This window comes from Hyperoodon ampullatus (genome assembly GCF_949752795.1).
Source record: "Hyperoodon ampullatus genome assembly, chromosome: 12".
NCBI lineage: Eukaryota > Metazoa > Chordata > Mammalia > Artiodactyla > Ziphiidae > Hyperoodon > Hyperoodon ampullatus.
The window spans coordinates 80,662,090-80,683,273 of record NC_136925.1 but is presented as its reverse complement, the minus strand read 5'-3'; the positions used below and the strand labels follow the sequence as shown (position 1 = coordinate 80,683,273).

Below are 21,184 nucleotides of genomic sequence, written 5' to 3'. Positions count from 1 at the left end.
TTTTGCCAAGAACATGCAAGTGATGAAGTCAGCATGAGGGCAAGACAAAAGGGAGGAAAGAAGCAGAGCTCTGCTCTTGACACGACAGCTGTGACGGGACGGGCTGGAGGGAGAGGCAGTACCGCGAACAGCAGTAACGACAGCAGCTACGTTCACCAGGGCCAACACCCCGCTCGGCTCTCTGCTAACAGCATTACATGCATTTTCTCACTGAACTCTGAGCACTACTTCACTAGTGAGAACTACTTTTATCCAGACTTTCTGTGATGAGAAAACGGAGGCGCAGGAAGACCTACTTTGCTCAAGGTCTCAGCTGCTGCAGGCCGGGCCATGCTGTGAAGTCGGGGATCTGAGTCAAGAGCCAGCTCTGTATACCTCACCCGCGTCACACTTCAGATCAACTCCAGGAGGACTGAGCAGAGAACGGAAATATCAAACAACAGCACATCCAGCGTAAAACAGAATTGTACAGGTGTAACATCTTTGAAAACTGACAATTTTCTAAGCTTTGAAGCAACAGGAGAAAAATCAAAGAAAAACAGGAGACTCAACTATAGAAACACCCGCATGCTCCTGTCAGGTCTGAGTGGACACCCCATTTCTGTGTGTCCAGCAACTCCTCATCCACCCCGTGTGCTGGTGCCAGGACTGCCCATCACTGTGTCTCCCTGCCAGTTGGCCGGGACGACGAGGACTCAGGCCGCCAACCAGGCCTTCCAGCCGGCTGCTGATGTCACAGCTCCAGGGGTAGAGGGTCTACTTTTCACCAGGCGCTATGAGCCATTGAGGTCATGGAGGCTGGGGGCTATCAGAAACCACCTCCTGTGGAAGAAGCTGATGAGTGAATACAATCAACACATGGAGAAAGCAGAGCTGAAGACACCACCTGATGTGTGGACCGAAATACATCCAAGCCAGACCAACCCAGGGCATTTCAGTCATAAGAGGCAATAAATTCTGTGTTTGGGGCTAAGTTAAAGTCAGACTTACGCAACTGGCAACCAAAAAAGATATAACTAATGCTAACTGAGATTGCTAAATTAGTAAATTTAAAAGGTTAAAACAGGGGCTTCCCTCGTGGCGCAGTGGTTGAGAGTCCGCCTGCCGATGCAGGGGACGCGGGTTCGTGCCCCGGTTCGGGAAGATCCCACATGCCGTGAAGAGGCTGGGCCCGTGAGCCACGGCCACTGAGCCTGCGCGTCCGGAGCCTGTGCTCCGCAACGGGAGAGGCCACAACAGTGAGAGGCCCGCATACCGCAAAAAAAAAAAAAAAAAAAGGTTAAAACAAACTAGGAAAAATGTGTCTATCAAATACAATAAAGGATTAAGAACAGAAAATGCTAAATAAATAAATAATAGGAAATGCTCAGTTTCCCTAGTGAGCAAAGAAATGCAAATGTAAACAGATAGATACAGTGGCAGTGTAGGACGGTGGACGACTTACCCATCATCATCCAATCCCGACACACCCCCTTCCTTATCTGCCTCTGCTGATTTCCAAGGCTCCCCCCGGCCTCCCCTGTAGTCAGGACTGGTCATATATCATAGTTCTGGCCAATGAGATGTGAGCGGAAAGCAGCCGAAGCCACCCTACCCCGCTTTCTCTTGCCTTATACTCTAATGCCGTGGAGCGAACTGCAGCAGTCATCTTATGGCCATGAGGAAAAGGCCAAGAGAATATGGCAGAGATGCTGCTTCAGGCTTTTAAAAAAAGCCAGCAGCAGCCACTTGCCTCTGGGCTTTCTATTATGTGATTCAAAATCCTATTTCTATAAGCTACAGTCAGGCATATGTTGTTACTTCATTCAACGTATTACTGAGTGCCCACCACATTCCAGGCACTATCCTAGGCTCTAGGAATACAGAGTGAGCAAAGCAGAAAGGGCCTGGCCTTGTGGAGCTTCCTTACAGCCCGGAGGAAAGCACATCTAAGCACTACAGACAGCAATAAGCATCTATTCATAAGCAAAACTAACAACAACAACAACAAAAGGTCACTGTGAAATACAACATCCAAGGCTGGTAAAGTCATAATAAAACTACAATCGGACTCCAAGACAGCCTGGTTCACACTGGAAAGCAAGCAGACCACATGTATCAAAGTAGCCCACTCCTAACTCGTTCTCCTGAACCCAAGAATTCCATGTTTTTTACACCACATATGGAAATACATTTGGAAGCCCCTGCCATTCAGTATTTCTGGTCTATTTTAAATTTTATCTTAGGGGAAGCATGTAGTTGCTAAAAGAATATTTTTTTAAATACTCACCAAATTTGCTTCTTTATGTTTAAATTTCCTGAGCAAACCCTCATAAAGTATAGCCGATTCTAAACAGTTGTTAATGATTATTTGGCTTCCATCACAGCTCCCTGTGATCCTCTCCTGTGGGCATGATGAACTTTGAAAATGCAATTATTATAAGGAAACAGAAAATAAAAGCTAAAGACCTTGCTGTATACAAGGGCTGTACTTGTTATTCAATTTTCTAAGATATATCCATATTATTCCATGTCATAATAAAACACTTCCTTATGGTTTTTATTTTAAATTTTACAAAAGGAAATAAATACCAACTCTCATCCCCTACCTGCCCCCCAGACATAAATACATCCACAAACACTATACTATCTAAAGAAAGAAATCCTTACAATACTAGTTGTCTCCACACTGCTATTTATTATTTCAAGTATTTCCATTTTATTTCTATTTTAAAATAAACATAGTACCCATACATAATAAAATAAATGTGCTAGTTGATGGAAATTCTTCACTCGAGTTTTTAATTTCCACAAAACCATTCCATGAACGGTGTGCTTCTCTCTATCATCTGACTTTTCAATTACTTGGTACACAGGCTGCGATCTTCTTAGATCTCCTGTTTGCTCCCTTTCCTGCTGTGATTTGATTTTCCCATCTGTTGGGCATAGTAACAACTTCTCCGTATCTAGGAAACTGTCACATAAACACCCTATAAATGTTCTCTAAAGACACTTCCAGTTACCAAATGTATTTGATAAAATGAAGTATAAAGATTGACAGGCCAAACAGAAGGGGTCAACCTTCTATTCAAATGAGGCTGAACACTTTGCGGGATAAAGTTAACTGCAGGAAGAAGTCAACAGTATGATAATGTTTGTAGATAGTTGCAGCTAGGAGTCCTTACTGCAGTAACTGACAAATTGGAATCAGATTGTTATTTTTTTTGTAAGTTGAAGATGCTAACAAATCAATAAGGAGAAAACGACCTAAACATCCACCAATACATGGCTGAATAATTAAATAAATAATGGCCCATCCATTCATTTGAATAACAATCTTTTTCTCTTTTTTTTTAAAAAAAAGTGTACTGATAAGAAAAGAAGTTCACATATAGTTACACAGAGAAAAAACAAGTTGCTGATCAGGTGTACCGTGATTCAAATGTTTTACAAAAAGCTGTGGACATTTATGTACATGTTACGTGTCTTTCTGCCTATTCTTTTTTTTTTTTTTTTTTTTTTGCTCGGTACGCGGGCCTCTCACTGTTGCGGAGCACAGGTTCCGGACGTGCAGGCTCAGTGGCCATGGCTCACGGGCCCAGCCGCTCCACTGCATGTGGGATCCTCCCGGACCGGGGCATGAACCCGTGTCCCCTGCATTGGCAGGCGGACTCTCAACCACTGCGCCACCAGGGAAGCCCTCTGCCTATTCTTGAATGCACAAGAAAAGTCATGAAGAATACCAAACTGCTATCAATAGCTGCTTCCCCAGATACTGGAGAGGGTATTTCACTTCATGTACTTCTTTATTTCTCACTATGCAAATGAGTGACTTATGTTCTAAACATGTTTTAACACTATTCAAACCAAATAAAACTACCTAGCCTGGTTGCTTAGTCACGTGCACATCAATTTTTGTTCAACAACCTGAACTGGGCTATACTCTCCAACAGATACCCTAACCTTAAACCAAAGGCTCTTCCCATACTTGAGGTGTGAGGGGTACCACTGGGCTCTGGCCATCTTCTGGCCAAATCCATACTTATTAACAATAGAAATTTCATCAAAAGCATTGTCTGGGGGCTTCCCTGGTGGCGCAGTGGTTGGGAGTCCGCCTGCCGGTGCAGGGGACGCGGGTTCGTGCCCCGGTCTGGGAGGATCCCACATGCCGCGGAGCGGCTGGGCCCGTGAGCCATGGCCGCTGGGCCTGCGCGTCCGGAGCCTGTGCTCCGCAGGGGGAGAGGCCACAACAGTGAGAGGCCCGCCTACCGCAAAAAAAAAAAAAAAAGCATTGTCTGCCAACTCCAAGGAAAGAGGCACACCACATGATTCATATGGCCCTTTATAGCATTTTGCGATTAATTATATTAATTGAAACCTAAGAAATAATTTGTACAATAAAACCCCCAAACCCACCTCTATTGATCTCCATTCAAAACATGTATTTTTATGTATATGATAAGAAGTACAGGGAAAAAAAATGTTGTCTCACTTTTACCCCCAGGGAAAAGTTGCCTTTTACTGATTTCAGTTGTAGGTTTTAGTGAGAAAATTAAATCCTTTGCCTATTAAGATACTTTCAGCAAAACCTACCATAGCTGGCAAAACTACGACACTGTTTACTTTGGTCTCATGTAACTCTTTGAAACATGAATCAGCAAACACACATCATCCTGAGTTGGGACATTCCTCCTCAAACCTCAGATAAGGATCAGAGATCCTGAACGCTGGACAGAGTGACAACAGACCTGTGCTCTTCTCGGTAAATACTGGCAGCCACCATGGAAACGGCCCCGAGGTGGGAAGTGTCACCTTTGCTATCACCACAGAACTCAAAACTGTGATCCAGTCTAGTCTAGTCTGTGCCTTATAGTTCTTAGTAAGATTTCAGTTGTGACACTAACTGACCATAATTTACAGAGTTAATTTACTTTTGACCATAATTTACAGAGTTCACTTTGATTACTTCAGGAAGATATTTTTTAATTTAAACTAAAAAAAATTTTTTAGGTGACTGTTTTTTAAAATAATAACATAATTATACATGGGCAGAAAAACTGTACCTTTGATGAGGGCTTTCTTTGATTCATTAGAAAAGGAGTATATTATTTTTCTCTAAGAATCTTACATGATAGATGAGACCAAATTTTATTACCAGTCTTCTATATAAACAAAATTTCAAGGCTTATTATTTGCTAGTTAAGCAGAGAAATTACTAAGTCCTATGCCATATGAATTGCATGGAATTTGGCAATCTGCTAGAATAGATAGAAAACAGAAAATATGTGATTATTTATATTTACTCTAGCTAAACCATTTGAGATACCTGAATCTCTTAAAGCAGCAATTTTCTCTAAGCAACTATGTTATATGCACTAAAATAAGACAGCAGAACTGATTACAGAATTCAGTTTGGGGGGCTTCCCTGGTGGCGCAGTGGTTAAGAATCCACTTGCCAATGCGGGCGACACGGGGTCGAGCCCTGCTCTGGGAAGATCCCACATGCCGCGGAGCAACTAAGCCCATGCGCCACAACTACTGAGCCTGCGCTCTAGAGCCCACGTGCCACAACTACTGAGCCTGCACCCTAGAGCCCACGAGCCAAAACTACTGAAGGCCGTGCGCCTAGAGCCCATGCACCGCAACGAGATGCCACCACAGTGAGAAGCCCATGCACCACAACGAAGAGTAGCCCCCGCTCGCCACAACTAGAGAAAGCCCGTGCACAGCAACAAAGACCCAATGCAGCCAAAAATAAATAAACAAATTAATTAATTAATTTAAAAAAATTCACTTTTGGGAGGAATGAGTTAAGAGCTGCTCACATGCACATTCATGAATATGATTTAACTATGAAAACTAAGTTGAATTTGCAAAGATTCAATGAAGGCAGATCACTTAGAAAGATTTCAGTTGAACTGAGGGTGATCCAACTGTCAAAAATCAGAGACAATAATCTAGAGAGAGCGCCCACTGTGAGCCTTCCCTTCCAAGTGGCTTTCGTTCTGCTCACAATAAACGGCTGTAAACATTACACTGAGGTGAATTGTATAGTATGTGAATTAAAAAGAAAGAAGCCTGTGTGTGCGTGTGTGTGTGTGTGTGTGTCTGTCTGTCTGTCTCAGGGTAAATGGGGAGGGGGTTAAGAAAGATAACCTGAAATCCCATCAGTATCTTTCTTGAGTAAAACACTGGCAGTGTGGTATTTCATGGCAAGTAGCACATGCCTTGGACAGTGGAAAAACCATCATGGAATCCATGTAACAAACACACGGAAAAACTATTTACTGGTTAATTTGCTGCTCAGAAATTATGCTTTAAGTTAAAGTAAAACGTTTAAAGTAAAATGCATCATTTTTTAATCGACTCCTTATCTTATTCAACTTTTCTCTCTCTCTCTCTTTTCTCTTTTGGATTAACCAACCACCTGCCAGTCTCAATCCCTTCAAATAAGGACATCTACCAAGGCATGCTATGTTGGAGAACATCTTGAAGCTTTAAGATACATGTGTAACTGGTGGCTGCTCATTTACTATATAAGGCATATAGCAATTTTGATGTCCTACATGAGAAGTGATCTTCAAATTTCAATTTGCACTTTGGTATAATACAATGAACTTGCATTAAAAGCTTTAATTGACAATTATACAAACAGCTCCACATTTATTATGCGGCAGCATGATTCCCTCTCTGCTTTAGCCCCTACCTGCTCTCCCAACTGTACTGTACAGTTTCTTCCTGATTTTATCCTCTGCTTTTACAACATTTTCCTATTTTGATTACCTTCTCCAAATTTTCCCTAACCTGTTTATTTCTGTAATCATTTTGAGATGAGAGAAACAAACAGAAAATAAACTAATTCTTCCTCAATTTTCAAAGTTTTAAAAAAACAGGTAACACTGTGTGCCGGATCCAATTCTAAGTACTTTCCAAGCTTTAACTCATTTAGTCCCCTTGACAACCCTATGAGACAGGAATGATAACTGTCCCCATTTTGCAAATAAAGATATAGAAAACAGAGACGTTTAGGAATTTGCCCAAGGTCATTCAGCTAATAAATGGTTACGTCAGATTTCTACTCCAGGCAGTCTGGCTTATGTCTGTGTGCTTAGATACTGCCTTTCTGAATAGGGACTGTCCTATCTGAACTTTGTAGCTATATTAAACTGTAGTCAAGGAATTAAGGGCTCCTTCTTATGCATGAAATAAGTTACGTCTGTAATATGTTATTTTGTTTTAAAAAAGAACTTTATATACATTAAATTAGTAAAAAGATGGGTTTACTCCACTGTGTCTCTTAGCACCTATGAACACCTTATGCAGGTGTTGTTCTCTTGAAAGAGGGCTAGAGTACAAATCTCTTAGTAAATTTCACTGCGTCACCATGAAAGATTGGATGTTCTCCAAATTATATCTAATTAATGTTTTACTTTTGTTAAATTTTGAAAATTCACTGCTTTATTAAGGTCTGAGCACTGAAATTCCAAATTTATTATTGTAATTCAGAAATAAAACTTACAATTAATAGGGGCAGTGATCTGACAATTGTGGCTAAGATTACATAAAATAATGTCTGGGGTGAATATTTCAGCTAGCCAACTGCAATCTTTATAATCAACATATTATACAGAGTATCTGTGAGCTTTCCTTCACCAACGTAAACTGAACTACATGGCACCATATTTGTTGGCAAGACGATTATGGGGAAGAAGGGGGAATCAAAATTAACACTGAATAAGGAACTTTATGTACCAAGCACTATAGTAAATGATACATACAATGTATAAATTATAATGTATATTTACATAGTGTATATATAATTATATGGGTGTACATATGTAGATACAATATATGTATATATGATATATGTGCATATTAGCTTAATCCTCACAACTCCTTGAGGCGGAGGTATCACCATTTCACAGAACAATCTGAGGTTAAAAGCTTACTCAGGTGACACATTTACTAAACTGAAAGGCAGGATTTGAAGCCAGAGTCTGCTGATCCCAGATCCCATGCTCTTTCTGCCACGTGGCATTGCTTGTTTTGATGGCATTGCTTGTTTTGACCAAAACCATCCCTTGTGGGCTATCATGTATAGTACAACCTAATTAAAGGTGAACTGGAAGCCCTGACTGCACAGGTGAGAGATAATAGCAGCCAGAGGCAACAGAAAGTCAGCAAGAACGGCCTTGGAATGTTTGCCTATAATGAACTGTCATCATAAAATCATAAGCCCCTGATAATTTTACCAAGATCACCATTTTAGTGGGCGATGGAAGTGGAAGGCCAGTAGGTGCTCATGCACATTTTCTATTTTTCTTGGTAATTACTGAGTGACCTACTGAAATACAGCCTACATTCACAACAGCACCTCCTGAGGCAGGTGAGGGCATCTGCTTTCCAGATGAAAGCATCCATTTGTTTATTGTCATCAACGGGCTCTTAACCCAATTAAAAGCCTAACTTTGGGGCTGGGTACTGGGAGATATAATCTGGAATTAATTTCAGAATTCCTAAAGCTACTGCTGGGAAGTTTTCCAAGCAGATCGTTTGATATTGCAGTCTCTTCATGTTAAACACTCTCCAAACATTTATAAGGTGAGCCCTTGACTACGTTCCAAAGCAATAAGGCCAAGGATGTCTTGCTCCTAGAGTCCTTCAGCGACAACCAACAAGGGCACATTCAGGTCCGATGCCAGATGGCTACGGAGTCAACTGCTCATCCTAGTTGGGGTGACAATGCCACTTCACCCCATCTTAGTCAGCCAGCTAATGGCCTGTCAAACAATTAAAATGCATGGCCTGAAGAAAGGATCAACCACTGCCAACTAAGAAGAAGATAGAAAGGTAAGAGCTAAACAAGCATATAGTTCTTATACTAAAAGTCACATTTTCAAAATTAAACTACTTCGTCATAATGTCTACTACATTCAGGGAATGAAAGAATTGGCTTTATACGCTAGGAAAAAAATTGTGTTCAGAATATTTGAGGTAATTTATTTTAAAGAAAGACTACTACAGTCATACAGAAGGTTAGGACAGAGCTCACGAACTTCACCAAAGCCTCCCCACCAACCCTACCAACCAGACTCAGCCGTCACTGCTAGACCCACCTCCTCTGTCCACAAGTCTTGTGATAGATAACGTTTGGTGCCGCAGTATGGATCCTCATCCATTTATTCCCTGCCAAATCCAGATATTTCTTTGCTCTCATTTTCTTCCAAAGCCTTATCCAAGCCACATCCAACTCCTACGAGGCAGTCACCCCCTTTGGAACTCTTTAGAAGGGGGTTCACCGAGTGTGCTCATCTAGTCAGCCCTGCAGATCAGAACAAAGCCCCTTTGATGGTCCGCAGTTCCCACCCTGACCCCACCCTCACCCCGTCCCAGTACATCCATGGGCCACGTTCCCAGGTTTTCACTCAGGCTCCAACTGCGCACTCAGGATGGCCAGGCTGTGCTCTCTGGGGTCCCTCGGGCCTTCCAAGTTCAGCTCAGCGCACACTCCTGGCTGGTGTGGGTTAGTCAGTTATCTGTCCATCCTATAATGCTAATGGTCCATTTCTTTTCACCTTTATAAGGTTCATCTCCAGACTAGTTGCCCACAGCCTTGAAAACAGGCACTACCCCAACCCAAACGATGTAAATCCACACCCTGGTAATAATAGCCGACATATGTATAAAATTGCTGTGTGTGCCACGTTTACTTGAATCGTTCCATTACGATACTCACAAGAGTACGCAGAAGTCAATATAATCATTCCCGTGTTACAGGCAGGGAACGGGATACAAGATTTCACAGACTTCACCAAGCCGTGTTCTCGTCATCACTGGCACCTGCTGAACGTACCCCGGGAGGTGGTGTTACTCTGAACAGGAGTAAGGCCAGGGTGGGGTGGGGGGGCGCCCAGGTCTGAAGTCACAGGACTGGGTCTGAATCTAGCTTCTACACCTTAAAGGCCACGGGACTTGGAGGCAGGTGCTGAGCAGAACGGTCCAGGGCAAGATGGGTTCTGTTTAGTCCCAGACCCAACAAACTGTGCCAAACGGCTCCAGCAAATACTTCTCACGCACTGGGGGCTCAATCAGCCGTGTGACCTTGATTCTTCTCACTCCACTTTCAGCACCGCCCCCTCTGCCTCTGAGGACCTCCTTTTTGATTTCCCAAGATTAATGGTATTTATTATGGTATGTGACTCACTTATGTGAAAAGGACATTACTCTAATTAATGTGTCAATCTTTGCTGTAATGACACCTCAACTTCTCACACAAATGCCAGAGTTCCTCTCCAAAGTCTCAAGGCACACACAGGGGCGCAGTCAATGATGGAACTTCCATTCATCCAGGCCTCCCTGGTGGCATGTCCTGCACCACAGTACAGAAATGGCTCATTTCATCCTTACTGCGGGCCTGTGAGGTAGAGCTTATCTGTTAATCAACATTTCAGAGCTAAGAACCTAGCTCAGGGCTTCCCTGGTGCCGCAGTGGTTGGGAGTCCGCCTGCCGACGCAGGGGACGTGGGTTCGTGCCCCGGTCCGGGAAGATCCCACATGCCGGCTGGGCCCGTGAGCCACGGCCGCTGAGCCTGCGCGTCCGGAGCCTGTGCTCCGCAGCGGGAGAGGCCACAACAGTGAGAGGCCCGCACACCGCAAAAAAAAAAAAAAAAACACCTAGCTCAAAGATTCATGGTAATTCCACCAAAAAGAAACTAGTAAGGAATGGCAGACCAAGGATTCAACTCCCAGTCTGCTGGGCTCCAAAGCTCTTTCTCACCCATTCTGCCGCCTGGAGGAATATGGCAAACGGAGAGGGGGAAAAAAGAGGGATCCTGTCATCCACGTGCAGGGAGAGGCCTACCGTGCTGTAGGGACAGGGGTAGGCCCCAGAACTTCACAGGGCGCTGAAACCTCCACTTCTCAAGGTTCAGCGGGCACAGGAGGCCACGGACAGAGTCCCAGGCTAAACAGATAGAGAGAAAATGCCCAAGCCGCAGAGCAGCCAGCCAGCCAGCCAGATGCAGCCTCAGAAATCTGTTTCTGAAAGTTTTGCTCCCGACCGTCAGTTCAGTACCAAAGAGCACGCTGACGCCTCCGGAGGCTTCTGAAGAACACGGGAGACGGCACCCAGGTGTCAGGCCAGAGCGACGCCCCCACCGCCACCGCCGCCTCCTGCCGCTGCTCTTCCAGCTGGCACGTGTGGCCCTAAGTGTCCACTATGCCGACACCAGAGATAAAAAAGACAGCGCCTACCTGAAAAGGGTTTCCTGTCTAGGGAGGAAGACAAAATAATCGCGTTGCACGTAATGAAATGACAAATCCAAGTAAACACAGATTATTGATATTAAGAGAGAATTCATTCTACTTGGAGTTTCGTGAAGAAATGTTAAATATTCATAATTTGAGCTTTTAGAAAGATAAATGAAACTCTACTATTGTCATTATTAAAGAATAAGTACTCCTGAATTGATCTTGGTAGCAGTTTACATCTTCAGCTCAGAATGCAGGGTTCGTCCCACACAGCAAGTCACAAATTCAGTCACGTTACCCCCGCGTTGTACAATATGCCCCGCGGCTCTAATGAACATCGAGTCCGTAGCAGAAGAAGAAAGTAGGAAGCAGCGCCCTACATTTGGAATACGGGTCAACAATCAATTATCCACAATTCTGAGCTCTAGAAATCTCTGAAAATCCGATGTTTTTCACTAACTCATTTGATGATAAAACCTAAGCTGACTTATTACTTGGCCACAAATCATGTTCTGAACTGGCACATGGCTCATTTAGGCCTTTATTCATCCATTTAGGGAGCTGTGCTGAAATACTACGTTTGGTTACAGTGTTACCCAGCCCTGCGAGGAATCTTTCACACTCTATGGTATGTGCGTCCGATACCTTCTAAAATTCAAAATATTCAGAATTCAAGAACAGAGTCTCAGATAAAATTATGATGCTGTATTTGCTTTCGGAAGCATAGAGGAAGTAAGAAATCAAAGAAACACTACTTTTCACTGGCAAGTAAAAAGTACCTATCTTCCTGCCTGCAGACATTCCCCCAAATCACTAAGAATCAGAGCAAAACGTACAAACGAGTCACAGTGCGCCACACTCTGGTCAGGAAACCCTCTCCGGCTCCGCCCCCACCCCCAACCCCACCCCGCCCCGCCGTTACAGGGCTCTGAACGGCCCTCCACCTGGCACACCCAGTGGGCCACTGCCTGGGCCGCATCCATCTTCCTCACCAGACAAGAGCACAGCTGTCGTTGTCGTCTTTCTGTCTGGGGCCCAGCAGAGTGCCTGGGCTCTTACCCAACAGAAATTCATCTGTGTAGCCCCTGAGTCACCCCAACTCTAGATACAAACCACCCTTACCAAGCTGCCCTGCCCTCAGCAATGCTGAGCAACACCTGGGCCGCCATGTTCCTCCTGGCACCCTGCTTTGCTTGAAAGTTGTGAGATAGAACCAAAACTGAGCTATTTAAGGCCTGGCTGCTGAACACAGAAAAGGCCGTTTGGGGGCTGAGAAACATCTGTTCAGCACAACTGTTTCCTAACTCTACGTTATTGCCAAAGCAAGGGGATGTGTGGTCCGGAAGGTGGTGAGGGGCTGTGCAGAGCCTGTACCCTCTGTGAGGGTCTCGTAAGTGTGCTCCATTCTCACCAGATCACAGTTTTCATATATAAGATAGGGTAAAATTAAAAACTATCGGCTGGGACTTCCCTGGCAGTCCAGTGGTTAAGACTGCGAACTCCCAATGCAAGGGGTGCAGGTTCGATCCCTGGTCTGGGAACTAAGATACCCCATGCCACAGGGCATGGCCAAAAATAAAAACAATTAATTAAAAAATAAAAGGGCTTCCCAGGTGGCGCAGTGGTTGAGAGTCTGCCTGCCGATGCAGGGGACACGGGTTCGTGCCCCGGTCCGGGAAGATCCCACATGCCACAGAGTGGCTGGGCCCGTGAGCCAGGGCCGCTGAGCCTGCGCATCCGGAGCCTGTGCTCCGCGACGGGAGAGGCCACAACAGTGAGAGGCCCACGTACTGCAAAAAAAATAAATAAATAAAATAAATAAAATAAAATAAAATAAAAATAAAAAACTGTCTGCTGACAAGACCTTAAGGTAAACAAAACCAGGAAGCTTGTCCTTTTTAATCTTCACACTCCTCTTAAGATCAAGGAGGTATGTGTGTAAATCCTCCCTATCTTTAAGGTTTTAAATCATAACTATCACCAAGTCCTGTTCACTTTTCTTTTAAATAACTCTCGAATCTCCTGCTCTCTACTCCTAGTGCCACCACCCTAACCCAGTCCCTAATCATCTATTACAGCACCCCTAGGTGATCTCATCCAATCTAGTGGGTTTTTTTTTTAAGTGGCTTTAAATACCAGTTATACAGAACTAACCCCCAATTTTTATCTGCAGCCTGAATCTCCTCCCTGAATTCCAGATTCCTTTATGAACCTGCCCACCTGACATCACTGCTTGGATTGATAGCCAAGGCATCTCAAGCTGAAGCTCAAAGCATTAAGTCCTGAATTCTTGCCCCAAATGTGGTACTCAATCTTTACTACCCTACTAAATGGCAACTCTATCCTTCCAACTGATCAGGCCAGAAAGCTTTGAGTCCTCTCTCTAGCTCACGCCTCAAATGTGATTCGTTGGCAAATCCTGTCACCTCTACCAGAATCCACTCTCACCATTATCACATGTGCCACCAGCCTGTCTCTCTCCTAGGAGACTCCTGCAGCCCTCACTATCTCCCTGTTCCACTCCAGTCCTCCTACGGCCTCTAGACAGCACTCAGATTTCTGCCCTCCTCCCTTTCAGGGCAAAATCGTTCTCATGGCTCCTCCTGTCACCCTGGGAAGATGATTCCATAAAGCTCTCTGTTGCCCCCTGATTTTTCAAGGTCCAAATTTCCAGTTAAATACAAGTTCGGTTGTGCTTGGATAAGCCACTGTCACCTCTAACTCAACATTTCCAAACTGAACTTATCCTTCCCCCCAGAACCGGGTCCCCCACCCCAATCACTCAATGTTTATATATGACATCACCATATCCTAAGGCAGAAACCCTACAGTTACTCAGGTCTCAATGCACTGGAACGTATTTCTGTCATAACACTTGGGGCAGATTATAAAAATGGTCACAATTCATCCTCTTCCCCTTTGCACTGTGACTCTGCAGCTACTCCACCCATCAGGAGTCAGAGCCTAGTCTCCATCCCTTGAACCAGGCTTGCTCTGTGACTGTGGCCAACAGAAGGCCGCAGAAGAGAGGATGTGCCAGTCCCAGGTCTAGGCCTCAGAAGACCCTGCACACTTCTGCTTTCTCTCTTTTGGAATCCTGCCCTGTTGCCATGAAAGAAAGCCCAGGCCAACCTGGATGCCTGCTGGATGAAGAAGGACGTGTGGCCTGGTTGCCCCTGTCATTCCAAAGGACAGCCTACCAACCCTCAGAGCAGAGCTAGCTAGCTGACCGGTGGCTGGCCACAGATGCATGGCTAGTGTGGCTAGTGTGACTAGTGTGACTAGTCTGGTCGAGCACAGAAGAGCCGCCTCGCTCAGCCCAGCCAACCGCTTACGCACAGAAGCTTGTTCTAAATAAACAGCTGTTGTTTTCAATACTTTGTTTTGAAACGGTTTGTTATGCTACAATAAATAACCATTACAGAACTTAATTTGATGCATTAAAACGGAACATATTAAAACGTCCTAGCTCACAGAAGGCCCTCAATAGATGTGTGTCGCGTTCCCAAATGTGGTTACATGGAGGTTGGCCTCCCGCTCCATTTGGCTCTTCAAAGGCGCAGGTCCCATCATGTTTTCTCTCTGTGTTCTCAGCACCCAAACACGGTGTCCAGCACAAGTGCAGAGGCTCAAAATATAGGCTAAATGAATGTCAAGTGACAATCTGAAAAACGTGCACTTCCAGGGTGAATTCCTTTCACATTTAAAACAACAGAAAATCTTACAATTAAACGTAGGCAAGCTACTTAACTTTTCTTTTTTTTTTTTTTTTTTTTGTGGTACGCGGGCCTCTCACTGTTGTGGCCTCTCCCGTTGCGGAGCACAGGCTCCGGACGCGCAGGCTCAGCGGCCATGGCTCACGGGCCCAGCCGCTCCGCGGCATATGGGATCCTCCCAGACCGGGGCACGAACCCGTATCCCCTGCATCGGCAGGCGGACTCTCAACCACTGCGCCACCAGGGAGGCCCTACTTAACTTTTCTAAGCATCTGTTTCCTCATCAATTAAAAAAAAAAGAGGAGATAAGAGTACCTTCCTCACATAATAATTCTGAGTTTAAATTCAATAATTCACGTTATATCCTTAGCATAATACCTGGCACCTAAAAAGTCATAGGTATGTGTATTAATATTACCCACTTGCTTTTCTCTTTTCAAGTGAACTATAAGTTACTTAGTAACAGTGATGTTACTTTGTGCTTTTTTTTATTCCCATCCTGCATAACACAGCTGAGCATGTAGTAGACACTGATAAATACTTCAGCAACAGATTGATTTCAAACTCTACACAAGAAGCTCAAATGGCTTCCCACTGCCTATTAAAATTTCAACTACTCTCATGCAGCAGCAATAAAAAAAATCTTACTACCTCTTCCATCCCATATTATATAATATCACATACTCTCTCATTAGAAAGGCATTCAGATGTGAGCAACAGAAACCTCAGAAACAGTGTCTCAGACAAACAGGAGTTTTTCTCTTCCATGAAACAGAAGCCTGGAGGCAAACAGGTGCTGTCACTTGTCCGGGGCTGTCTAAAGTTCCTACAATGAACTGAATGTGTGCCCCCCCAAAAATCACATACTGGAATCCTAACCCCTAAAGACATGGTATTAGGAGGTGGGGCCTTTGGGAGATGACTAGGCCATGAAAGTAGAACTTCATGAATGGGATTTGTGCCCTTATTAAAAGGACCCCCAAAAAACGCACCCCCAAGAACCTCACCCCCCCTAGGGGCTTCCCTGGTGGCTCAGTGGTTAAGAATCCACCTGCCAGGGCTTCCCTGGTGGCGCAGTGGTTGAGAGTCCGCCTGCCGATGCGGGGGACGCGGGTTCGTGTCCCGGTCTGGGAGGATCCCACGTGCCGTGGAGTGGCTGGGCCCGTGAGCCATGGCCGCTGGGCCTGCGCGTCCGGAGCCTGTGCTCTGGAACGGGAGAGGCCACGGCGGTGAGAGGCCCGCGTACGAAAAAAAAAAAAAAGAATCCACCTGCCAGTGCAGGGGACATGGGTTCGAGCCCTGGTCCGGGAAGATCCCACATGCTGCGGAGCCACTAAGCCCGTGCACCACAACTACTGAGCCTGCGCTCTACAGCCCGCGAGCCAGAACTACTGAGCCCACGTGCTGCAACTACTGAAGCCCGCATGCCTAGGGCCCGTGCCCCGCAACAAAGAGAAGCCACCGCAATGAGAAGCCTGTGCACCGCAACAAAGAACAGCCCCTGCTCGCTGCAACTAGAGAAAGCCCATGTGCAGCAACGAAGACCCAATGCAGCCATACAAATACATAAAATTAAAAAAAAAAAAAAAAAAAAGAACCTCACCCACTTTCTGCCAAGTGAGGTTACAAGAAGTTGGTAGTCTACAACTTGGAAGAGGAGAGTGACCAGAACCCAACCATGCTGGCACACAGATCTCATACCTCCAGCCTTCAGAACTGTGACAAATAAACTTCTGTTATTTATAAGCCACCCAGTCTATGGTACTTTGTTACAGCACCCGAAACGACAGACAGTGCCAGAGCCAACCACTCTGATTCCCTTGGCCCTTCCCTCATGGTCACAAGATGGCTGCCACAGCTCCTGGCATAACCACCACATCCGGCAGGGTAAACACGAGGCAGTGACAGTCATGTCTGCTTCTGTTACATGGAAAACAAAGGTTTTCCCAGGGCTGCCAGCCAACTCCTCCTTATGTCTCACTGACATCCCACAAGAGAGGCCGAGAAAGTGAACAGGCTCTGTGGTTGTGACAGGTTGCATTTCCCAAAGATGGCCACACTAATATACCCCATTCCACATGCTCTCCTTAAACAGACACTGAAACTCCCCCTTTGAGACACAGGATCCAAGTTCCTTCCTCTTGAATCTGGGTGGGGTTCTGTGACAGAGCAGGTGATGCCGGGTGACTGTCAAGGCTAAGTCAGAGGCGGTGATACAGCCTCCACCTGGACTTCCCTTTTTCCTGGACGTATGTCTCTGGGGCCCTGAGGCTCTGTGTGAAGAGTCGGGCTGAAGAGACCATGCAGACAGACCCCCCCCCCAAGGTGGGGGGCTGAGGAGGGCTTTCCAGATGACCACATCCCAAGCCCCTCACCACTGGACTGAGGCCTCCCATCAGACCCTGATTCAGAACTGCCTGACGGGGCTGCTCCTGAGTGCTGGATTCACAGAAACTGTGAGAGATTATACACGATTACTACTGTTTTAAGCCCCTGAGTTTTGGGGTGATTTGTTATGCATCAGTGCAGACAACTAAAACAGTGGGGGGCAGGCAATAAAGAAGGGGCTTAGGAAAGGGCGCTGCCCTTCCAGCTGCGGCCCTCACTTCCCCAGATCCCGCAGCTACTTCTGGCCTCCGTGCCTCTGTTCTTGCCTCACCTGGAGCTGGAGCCCCAGCCAGCACAAGCAGACACGGCCTCACATCCTCAGGACAGGGCCCCGCCTCACACTTCCACAGTGATCTCTCTGTCCATAACAGACATTTAAAAAATTTAATTACATTCAGTCACATTCTTTTTCCCCATTATACTGGCTTCTTGGATCTAGTAGGAGTTCTGGTACATGGAGATGCCAACATATAACTGCACTATGTACATTCGTTCAGTCCTTACCAGGTAAGGAGTAGAAGTTTAATAAGTTCTTGCTGAATGAAATTGAGCATCCTGTGTTTCACGCTATGCTCAGCGTCTCTCCACCACTTAGTGCTGGGCTGTGTGTCCTTTTCTTCTCCCACCCTCCCTTCTCCACACTCCTCAGCTCCTTTCAGTTGTCCCATTATCTTGGAATTGTGGGCCTGTCTCCTCACCAAACCACTTCGTTACTAAGGGAATGACCGTACTGTATTCCGCTTTTTATTCCCAGCACCAAATGCTGACATACGGCAGGTATTCAACAAACATTTGATGAGTGGAGGAAAAAGGAACACATACTGAATTGCTAACAAGTAACAAAAAAGGAAGGGCTTAAATTTTAAAAAACAACCCTCCCATTTAATTGCTTAAATTATGACTGAGAACCTGACTTTTTTTTAACACTTAGTTTAGGTAAGCATAGCAAGGCTACTACTTTAAGGACAGAAATAAAACCCTGATAACTCTATAAACACACCAAGAAGCATCCTTAATAAGCTACTTTGGGAAAATGTTACATTTCAGACCTATTTTAAAACAAAAATATAATGAGTCCTAGGAGGTAACACTCGTGAATAAATTCACTGCTTTAGAGCTGAAACCTGGAAGTCATAATGACGGCTGGGACAGTATGATGTTTCCTACGTTCGTATTAGTATTGTTGGAATGGGCAGTGCGCCCTATAAACAACTTTAACCACTTCTAAGAAATTGAGTGAAACCGTAAATATTTGGAGTTATATGGAGAACTTAAGGGATAAACCCTGTCACCTAAGGCAGCAGCAGGCTGAAAGCCAGACTCCTGACCTCCTCCTTGGTCCGTGTGATAGCTCCCACGATAGAATCCAAAATTGGAGAGCGGATCCTAAAAGACTAACAAGGTAGTATCTTCTCTGAATTTCGTAATTCTTCTCCCATTTCTTTCCATTTTTGGAAAATCAATGTAAACCACAAAATACCACTCGTATTTGCAATACATCCACACTACCAGTTCACTCCTGGAAAATGTCTACTCTTTACTTCTAATCAGCGTTTGCATCTAAGCAGGCCTCTGCATTGTTATGTTATTAATAGTATCTTAATGGCACTATTAAAACAAGTCCAGAAACAGTCTGTGCAACCAAGATTCCCAAGCAGCAGGATGTGTCAGCCCAGAGATTCACAGTTTGCAGGTGTGAAGTATCTCACAGAAGAAAGGAAAAGAAGCCTTTCTCACGGTCCTCTCTGAACAACTGCACAGGCTGTTCTCCGCCAGTAAGATCGCTTGGTTTCTCCACCCACATGGAACCTACCTAGTCTTTGAGGACCAGTTTGGTCCTCAATCCCTCTCTCCAGGGACTGGAACACAGTAGGGGCTCAATAAACATCTGATGAATGCATCAACATGAAAAATAACTTTAAAACACATGCCACAGGGCTTCCCTGGTGGCGCAGTGGTTGAGAGTCCGCCTGCCGATGCAGGGGACACGGGTTCGTGCCCCGGTCTGGGAGGATCCCACATGCCGCGGAGCGGCTTGGCCCATGAGCCATGGCCATTGAGCCTGCGTGTCCGGAGCCTGTGCTCCGCAACGGGAGAGGCCACAACAGTGAGAGGCCCACATACCGCAAAAAAAAAAAAAAAAAAAAAAACACATGCCACAGTACTTGGCAGTTGGTAAATCATTATCAGGAATAAATCCTAAAGAAAAATCTGTGTGGCCTGAGAAAGTTAAAGGCAGCTTCTTGGAGGAATTAACCACTCAGGAACCTGGGGATGCCATAACCTGTTTATTCCAAATGTCCTTTCCTTGAAAAGCATGGATTTCATTAAGACGGTATTACCAAGAGGAGATGAACTCCATAACTGTAAGTAGAACCAACCAAACTGTTTTTCAAGAAGTCCCCATACGGTCCAGCCGGGCGCGGCGTTTAAGTCTGGCTCAAGGGCAAAGCCTTCAGGACGAAGGACAGCTTCTTCAGAGCTCCCCTTGGCTTTCTCAACGTGTCGCTCATCAAAGGGACCGTCCACTTGGGAGGCGAGACAGGAGGTGGTGAACAGCGTCAGTGCCCACACCCGCTAACTGGGTGCCTGGAGCAGGTCACCGCACCACCCCGGGCCCTGGCTCCCCTGCAGCTGCCTCGGAGGCTGCTAAGAGGACTCAGTAGGTTAGTATATGCAGAGCATTTAGCACAGTGCCTGGGACACAGTGAGAGCTGTGTACGGATAAACCATTACTCCTGTTGTAATTCCTCTTACCACTGTGGACAGACTCTACACTTGCTTCAGAGAACTCCGTCTTTAAGAACCTGACTTACCGTTGAGTTACGGTCAAGCTCCCACCCTACTCTACTCACTACCTATTTCAATCTTCAGGTTCTTTCTCTCTGAGCAGTTCTTTCTCTCTGGCAAGCTGACCAGACCTTGCTCACTATTAGTGGTGCCTGCTGACGGAGTGCTAGCAACAGTTTCCATTATTACTGCGTGAAAATAATCTAAATATCGGCTTGATTTCCTGGTTCCTTATATTTATGCCTAATGTTTTCTGACTGATCTGCTACATGCTATGTGCTACTTTTTCAGAATGTGAAAGCAATGAAGCAGCAAAAACAAAACCATATACTGTGTATGTTATATTTGCTGGTAACAAAAAAGATGACACTTCAGAAATATGGTGTCGGGGATGAGATAATCACATAAAAGCCCTAAGTGGAAAAAAGGTCAAGATTATTGCAGATAGGGGCCATGAGCTCCCTATGCGTTAGAAACATTTTTATTTTAAAAATCAGGTTAGCTGGAGGGTATAAAATGCTTGTCATTTCAGGGTTCATTTCTATCATTACGAACAACGATCAATCATTACTGAAGCACTCCAGGACCTTTGCAATTATCTCACTCTACTCAAATTCTCAAAATAGAAACTGATTTTAATTCAATTTAATCTTTTAAAAATATGCTACACTGCACTTTTAGGAGAGGACTGAGATGTCAGAAAACCAACAATGATATCTCTGCTATTATGTAATCCAATGAGTTCTGTGGTTCAATGCTAACAACCTAAAACAACACATTTCCATCCCTATAGTTGCTTGTTCTGATTTTTCTGCCTTGGAGGACCTGGTAGCCAAAATCATCATGACGTCATGAGGTGCTGTCTTCCGGAGACCTGATCAGTCTTTGACATTCATTATTGTTGAGTTCCTGTTTTTTATTTTTTTTTTAAGTCACCCAACATAGCTTTCTTTTTTTTTTTTAAAGAGCAGCAGATAGAATGGAATTGTATCTTTTTAAATTCGAAAACAACAGGGAATTCAAATCAACTCTGAAACCTGAGCGGAGCTAGTGTTTCCCGG

The 21,184-nt window shown here is 45.0% G+C and overlaps 1 protein-coding gene across 3 annotated transcripts in view; it reads right to left on the bottom strand.

Annotated features, from left to right (window-relative positions):
• The window catches only part of TULP4 (TUB like protein 4), a gene marked incomplete at both ends in the record, with an annotated part of 161,904 nt that overhangs the window by 95,827 nt on the left and 44,893 nt on the right, over positions 1-21,184 (bottom strand). Inside the window, one exon of one of the 3 annotated variants that reach the window (XM_079716320.1) lies at positions 2,270-2,383. The exons of the other annotated variants lie outside the window; for them this stretch is intronic. Coding sequence (XP_079572446.1) covers positions 2,270-2,383 — 114 coding nt within the window. The remainder of the gene's footprint in view (positions 1-2,269; positions 2,384-21,184) is intronic. 3 annotated transcript variants of the gene reach the window in all.